This window comes from Thermobia domestica, chromosome 6, assembly GCF_964235325.1.
Source record: "Thermobia domestica chromosome 6, izTheDome1.hap1.1, whole genome shotgun sequence".
NCBI classification, from domain to species: Eukaryota; Metazoa; Arthropoda; class Insecta; order Zygentoma; family Lepismatidae; genus Thermobia; species Thermobia domestica.
The window spans coordinates 299807751-299816103 of record NC_137459.1 but is presented as its reverse complement, the minus strand read 5'-3'; the positions used below and the strand labels follow the sequence as shown (position 1 = coordinate 299816103).

Sequence of the window (8353 nt, the reverse complement as noted above, 5' to 3'; positions counted from 1 at the left end):
TAAGCAGGAATTAAACTCTTTGCTCGACATAGCCGCTCGTCCAAATTCTCCTGCGGAAATTGATCAGGCGGTCGCCCATCTCACACTTGCTCTACGTACGGCTGACTCCCTCAGCACATCAATAATTCCTGACTCGCAGTCCGATCCACAATGTGACTCTCCATTACTTCGTCTTTATATCCATCTCAAACGCTGGGCTCGAAGTACTTGGCAGCGCACCAGACATCCACTCTACAAAACACTGTGGAACACCTTAAGCCGCAAAATCAAGACCATCACTAGACGACAAACCGAGCAGTACTGGGAGACACTTTTTCGTGGGGTCACACTTAATGACACTAAAATCTGGCAGTATTCCCGCCTTTTCCAGCGCCGAGAGACTTCTCGTCAAACTCAAATACTGCAAGGTCCGCATGGGGTCATACATGACGACCAAGGGCAAGCAGACCTATTTGCTGCATCTCTAGAGCGCCAGTTTACACCTAATGCGACTCCTGTTGCTCCTCACATTCGGCAGGACGTTCGGGCCACCATGCGCATGCTCCATTTTCAACCAATACTTCCCCTGCCTGAGGTCGTAACACCAAGAGAAGTTGAGCGTCAAATTTGTCACTTGCCCAACAAAAAAGCGCCTGGAGTTGATCAGATCCGCCCAGAACTACTGAAACATGGGACACGGAAGCTACTCCTCTATCTTGCTGCTTTATTTACAGGCATCCTTCAGGTTTGCTATTTTCCCCGTGCTTGGAAAGAAGCGAAAGTCATTCTTCTCCCTAAACCAGGTAAAAATCCGACTCTCCCAGAAAACTATAGACCAATTAGCCTATTATCTCATGTGAGCAAACTCTTCGAACGAGTACTTCTCGCCCGACTTCACGAGCACGTCACCACTTTGGATATTCTCCCCCACCATCAATTTGGTTTTCGTGCTAGCCACAGCACAACAAGCCAATTAGTGAGGGTAGTCGACCACCTGACTACCTCTTTTAATCGACGACAATATGTTGTGGGTGTATACCTTGATATTTCGAAGGCGTTTGATAAAGTGTGGTTACCAGGCCTCATTTATAAACTTCGCTTACAAGGCTTCTCTTTACCTTATCTCAAACTCCTCACTTCATACCTCTTTCATCGCTTTTTCCATGTCTCTGTGGGACGGACCAAGTCTGCTCCCAAACCAATTCAAGCTGGTGTGCCTCAAGGCGCGGTTCTTTCGCCTCTGCTTTACACCTTATACACCGCAGACTTACCCACTGTGCCACACTGTTTTCCTGCAACATACGCCGATGACACTGCTTTCTTTACGAACAGCAGCAATCTTCGTCTTTCCTACCACTACATGCAGCGCCAACTCAATGTCTTTCAACGTTGGGCTACCATCTGGCGCCTAAAAATCAACGCGGATAAGAGTGTTGCAGTCTGCTATAGCAAAAGACGCAGCAGAGCCATCCATCGTTTATACTATGACAACATTGAAGTTCCGCACCGTCTGCATGCTAAATACTTGGGAGTTATATTAGATAGAGGCCTTACTTTTGGTCTTCATATCAGGGACATTAAACACCGAGCCCTTCGAAAATTGGCTGCCCTCTATACTATTCTGCGTTGCAGTGCCTTAAGTCATGAAACAAGACTCCACGTCTTTGAAATGGTAATTTTGTCCACAATCACCTACGCATGTCCAGCATGGCAACATGCGGCACTCAGTCACTTGCGCACGGTCGAGAGTGTGCAAACCAGGGCAGCTCGTATCATAACAGGCCATGACCGATATACGCGCAATCGTCAACTTTTAGAGGACTTAAACATATATCCTATCCGGGACGTGTTACATCAACACCATACTCGTTTTTGGGCCAACCTCCCCCGCCACGTCAACCCCGCTATAGCAGCCATTGGCACAGCGCACACACACCGACGAACTTACAGGACGCCACGGTTGTAGCATAACTCTTTACCCACACTCTCCCCCTCACTGCGACAGTTGCAGCTGAAGGTCACATGACGTCGTCGTATCTCATATTCTAACTCACCCCCCACAGGTCTAATCATTTTCTTTTCTATAACTGTTATCGAGTCAGGGACTTTTCTCCGATACTCGACACAAAACCACACTTTCAAGCTAAGCTAAGCTAAGCTAAGGCAACTCTGCATCTACAACCAATAACACCGTGCCTCCTTTATCTTCTATCTATTCCATGCTGCTCACAAACTTCGATACGAAGTTCAGCAATGCAAAGTTCGTTGCAATTCAACTTCGTAAATATCTTCCTCGAGCTGCGATCACACAAATCCTACATACTAGAAACGGCATCATTCTAAAAACATCCGATCCAACTCTTCTTACTACCATTAAAAACAAGGTGCCTATTGATACCTTTGGTCGGGATGCGAAGATTCAAGCACTCACATCATCCACTCGCAAACAGCCTCCACCTCCGAAACGTTCCCCATTACTATCTGTAGTCATCCGTGGGGTTGACCCATCTTATACAGATGACGAAATACAGGAGGAGCTCAAGCTGGAGGGTCATACCATCACTAAAGTCTCGCGAATTCGTAATGATCAAGGACCCACATACATGGCTCGTGTCCTAACCACGCATCAAGACACTATTGATGAGTTATTGGCAACAGGTGCTTACATTTACAATCATAAACACCGTGTTGAACCATCTAGGACACCAGTTCCTATGCCAGTTCGGTGTGAACGGTGTCAGGTCTATAATGCTCATCATACAAACGACTGCAAAAACACAAGTAAATGCGGATATTGTGCAGGCCCGCATACCACCCGAACTTGTAGCAACTTACAGTTACCACCTAAATGTGCCACCTGCAATGATCAGCATCCGGCATATAGCTACAAGTGTAAAGCTAAACCAGAAGCTATTCAGGACCATCCAGAACTCGTAGTTCCACTCAGACCACCTGCACAAACCCACACTACTCCACATCCGATAGATGCGCCTGTCTCGTTAGATCAACTCTTGACTTTCCTGACTTTAGCTTTACAGAACATCCATCCCTTTATAAGACCCCACATACTCCAGCAAATCATTCTTGCGGCTAAAACCACTTTTCATGTTAATTTCACAGCCACTTATTCAGGAAATACAGTTCATTTTCATAAGTCCCATACAACTAATCTTGACTAGTTTACTCTATACCATGGCTGTTACTTTTCTGTTTCTTAATATCCGGTCTTTACCCAAAAACAAAATCTTATTCGAACAGCTTCTTCTTGAGGAACGTGTCACAGTGTTCTTACTAAATGAAACTTTCCTCACAAAATCACGAACATGTTTACCACGATACACTATGTTGCACGCAGAAAATCCTATACCTGCACTCCGAGCCAATGGGGGAGTGGCCATTGGATTTTCTCCTCATCTACCGTTTCGTCAACATCATTATACAACGACACCTCTTCCGGAATATCTCCTCGCCACTGTCTATTTCAAAAACGCCATCATCACATTGGCAACAATATACATCAGACCCAACCATCCTCTACCAGAGCAATTCGTGCAATACATTTCAAATACTTATAAGACGTACATTATCATGGCTGACTTTAATATGCATAGCCGCACCGATGGCGAGAGGACAAATTTTGTTAATTTCATTACGACCAATACCACTGGTATCATACTTGATCTTCCACAAGCAACCCGTCCTATTTCCAACACAACGCCAGATATAGTTATAACCTCAGCAAACCTTGTATCACATTGCACGCTCGATATTCTTGATCTTCTGGGTAGCGACCATGCTCCAATTAAACTCACCTATCAGCCAAATACCACCACCAGGCATATTTCATCTCCACCACTCCGCTTAAGCGTCCGTTACGATAAGGCTAACTGGGATAAATATCGCACACATATCTCTCAACTCACTGATCATCTTACTGAACCAAATACAGGTGAAGATTTAACTGCTGTCGTTGATAATATTACTTCAGCTATTCAAGAGGCCAGTCATTTATATATTCCAACTACCAAATCTCGTCCATATCAGCCTAAACTTCCGCCGCAATATCTCACACTGATCCAACGCTCACGTCAATTCTATAGAGATTATCTTCGCACCCGCAACCCTGAAGCACTCCGCCATCACCACCAACTACAACGCACAGTTCACAATTACATTAAAGCGTATAAACTTCGTAAATGGGTAAACACATGCAATAATCTATCCGAGACTTCTCATCCAACCAAATTTTGGAACCGTTTCAATGCATTATGTGGCAAATTTACTAGCACACCCTATCCGATTCTGCAAGGCGACACGCCTGTTTCCACCGATAGTGATAGGCTTTTGCTGATCACTTACAGGAGATTTTCACGCCATCATCCGGCAATGCTCCAGTCGCTGCAGATAGGCTTAACACGTCCACACCGCACCTTCAACCAAACACTGCCCATCTCTTACAGCCAGACACAGCCATATCTCAACCCATTAGTGTTCACGAGATCTCACAGGTTCTCCACCATAAACGAAATACTGCACCTGGTCTAGATAATATAACATACCGCCATATCAAAGAGTGCCCTGCTTTGTTATTACTCCTCCTCGCTAATATCTATACGTTTATCTTGCGCACAGGCTTCTTTCCCTTAACATGGAAAATCTCTAAGACACTCATGTTTCTAAAACCAAATAAACCACCCCAGAACGTTTCATCATATCGTCCTATTCAGCTAACTTCGACTTTCAGTAAGATTCTGGAACGTATCCTGGTCAAGCGCCTACATATCTACCTAAACGATCGCAGCTTAATTCCTATCACACAAGCTGGCTTCAGACCCTCCTTTTCTATTAACGATCAGCTTTTAAGACTCACATCACTTATTACTCAACATTACAATTCTGCAAAACCATCCTGTCTAGTCCTATTTGACTTAGAGAAGGCGTTTGATAAAGTCTGGCACCACGGGCTAATATACAAGCTTCTTCAGTTTCGACTCCCCATGTGCTACATTCGCCTAATATACAATTTCATTACCAACCGTCTCGCCTACATATCCATTCATGACTGTTTATTGCATCCGATCTTTCTACTTACTGGAGTGCCACAAGGGTCTGCATTATCTCCTTTACTCTACCTCTTGTACGTTGCTGACATGCCCAGACTACCTGATAACGTTCATCTTTTTCAATATGCCGATGACACGGCTTTCCTTGGACTCGGAAACTCTATCCAACAGATCAATACCGTTCTCCAGCTTGCTATCGATCGTTTCAGTAACTGGTGTAATCATTGGAGACTTACTATTAACGCAACAAAAACACAGGCCATGGTCTTCTTACCTCCACGACGCTCTTCCAGAGTTCGCAGAAACCCACGTCGCTTATCTCTCCATGTTGATGAAGTACCGATTCAGGCCAAAAATACAGTAACGTATCTGGGAATTACCTTTGATCGCCATCTTACATGGTCGCAACATCTGAAAACAGTCACTACTAAAGCCTATAATCGCATCAATCTTTTGAAACGTCTTACTGGTACTACATGGGGTCTGAAGCCACACACAATCCTCAACACCTACAAAGTTTTTCTCCGACCAGTTTTGACTTATGGTTTCACTGCCTGGATAGCCGCCCGACCTCAATACTATCATAAACTTTTCATCTTAGAACGCCACGCCTTCCGTACAGCTTATCGAATTAAGCTCCCTAGCCCTACGCAGGAACTTTACCGCCATATTACTTTTCCAATTCTGAAATATCACCTCGAAAAACTGCGGCTAACATACATCTCTAAACGCTTTCAAACTCGCCACCCCTTACTTCAAGATGCAATGCATTATATAGCAGTTCATCCCACACCTTGCACCTACTATTATCCACCACTCTCTCTACTGTTTACATTATATCACTACACGCTTCAACCACCAGACCCAACTTCGCGATTCATATCAGAATATGTTGTTCACGATCATCTTCCTCTCATCCATCCATCATTTCCCGCACAGTGATGACCTTTGTTTATTAACTTGGGCTCCCCATGTTCTCATCAGTGCCTAGAGCAGCCCCTAGGCTGAAGAATAAGCTCATTTGTCTCACTAACATCACCTAAAGTGTTGTATTGTGTATTGCACTTCGCCTCATATTTCATGCTTATTGATATATTTTGAAATGTTTTGTATCATTATTTCTATTCTTATATTTCATGCACATTTTTCAATGCACGCTTTCACGTATTTCTAATCATCATGTTTTTGTATATTTAACTTTGTTTTATGCACCTCACCAATGTTAAGGATCAAAGTTCCTTAAGTCACCATGTTAATTCATTTTGACAATTTGAAGTTAATAAATATTTAATGAAACACTTAGCCCAACAACAGTAAACTTAACCTATCCTATCACTGCACCTCATTCCTAACAGAGGGCATAACCCTCTTAAAGGTGGCTAGCCTTTCTGGCTAGCAAGAAAAAAAAACAGGCAACTCATACTCTCGATCGATATTTCTTTCGATCCAAACAGCTGTGACGTACCAGACGTCAGAACAGCTGCATTTTGATATCCTTCCTGTTCCTCGTCCCGGGCTTTTTTCTGCATCATTCCTTTGAGCACTACTCTCCAGACTAATCAAGCCAAGGGTGTGTAGTGCTACGGGTTTGTTCAGAGAACTGTCCCAACCTTGGTGACTATCCGAACGGGTCACCTCACCTGCATTACATTTCATCTCATTACGTCACATCTCATCGGTTTGGGCTTCGGCCCACCATCTATACTCCATGGCGGATCCTGTTTCGGTTGCAGGCTCTCAGATAGATGGTCATCATGGAGGATTACCACCAGTATTTCTTGTTCCTCCCGTTCATTCCACGAAGGTGGAAAAGCGGAAGGACGGCCATAGACACCGCCGAGCTTCGGAGCGCTCTACAGCCTCCTCTATCTCTAATGCCTCCAGCAGATCAAGATCACCATCCAGAAACCTATGCTGAGCGAGTCATGAACTCACCGCCAGCAAAGAAACAACATTTGAGCCAAACCGATACTTCCGTTGCCATGGATACCGCTATTTCTCATCCATCATCGTCACATCAATCCCATCCGCAATCAGGCATTTCATCCATTTCAGCTCCACAGATTCATTCATTTCTGCTCCAAAACTTCGATCCTAAGTACGATAATATTAAGTACGTGGTTCTTCAACTGCGCAAGTACTTACCAAGCATCGCTCTTTCTCAAGTAGTAAAGTCTCGTAATGGAATAATCTTCAAATCTCCAGATCCCAACTTTGCTATCACCATCCGGAACAAAGCTTCCTTTGAAATCTTTGGGAAAACTGCGAAAATCGAAACACTCAGTTCATCGAGACGTAAGCAACCACCACCTCCTAGGAAACCTCCTCTTCTCTCTGTTGTTATTAGGGGAGTCGACCCCTCATACACAGATGAGGAAGTTCACGAAGAATTGCAGCTAGAAGGTTTCAATATAACAAAAGTTCTTCGTATTCGCAACGATCAGGGGCCCACATACATGATGCGAATATTAACCCCATCACAGGAGACGATTGATTCATTGCTTACTCATGGCGCACTGATCTATAAAAAGAGGCACCGTGTCGAACCATCTCGCTCATCACCTCCACTTCCTCTTCGTTGCGAAAAGTGCCAAGCTTACAATCAGCATACCACTGCTAATTGTCGCAACACAGTTGTTTGTGGTTACTGCACTGGTAGTCACTCAACCCGCACATGTTCCAATTTACAACTTCCGCCTCGCTGTGCTACATGCAATGAACAGCATCCAACTTACAGCTATAAGTGCAAAGGAAAGCCTCAACCGGAAACCTCTCGTCCTGAGCTAGTAGCTCCACTCCGGACTCACGACTCCTCCACAAACACTGACTTTCCCGTCGACTCCACTCCTGTCACCATCGATAAACTTCTTGCTTTCACTACATTAGCATTACAAAATATCCACCCCTTCATTCGTCCTCATATCCTCCAGCAAATCATTCACGCTGCTCGCATTATCTTTCATGTTTCATTCAACGCAACTTATTCTAATACAGATGCTCATTTTCACACAACAAATCTCCCACCCACTTCTTAACTGCCATCACCTATTGTACTTCATTATGGCTCTTGTTGTCTTATTCCTCAATATTCGATCATTTTCTAAAAACAAATTACTATTCGAAACGCTACTGCTCGAAGAAAAAGCAAACGCCTTTCTCCTAAACGAAACCTTCCTTAAAAGATCGGACGTTATCCACCTCGCTCGTTATAACATCCATCGCCACGACAACCTTCTTCCCGCTCAGAGAGCCAATGGTGGGGCAGTCATAGGGTTTTACTATACCCTTCCCTCTCGGCGCCATACTTGTCC

General features: G+C 44.3%; 1 protein-coding gene across 1 annotated transcript; it reads left to right on the top strand.

Annotated features, from left to right (window-relative positions):
• Positions 1 to 3171: 3171 nt before the first annotated feature.
• LOC145687598 (uncharacterized) lies at positions 3172 to 4524 on the top strand. The gene has a single exon (XM_081761063.1). It carries the CDS (start codon positions 3172 to 3174, stop codon positions 4522 to 4524), a length of 1353 nt encoding a protein of 450 aa, XP_081617189.1.
• Positions 4525 to 8353: the final 3829 nt, after the last annotated feature.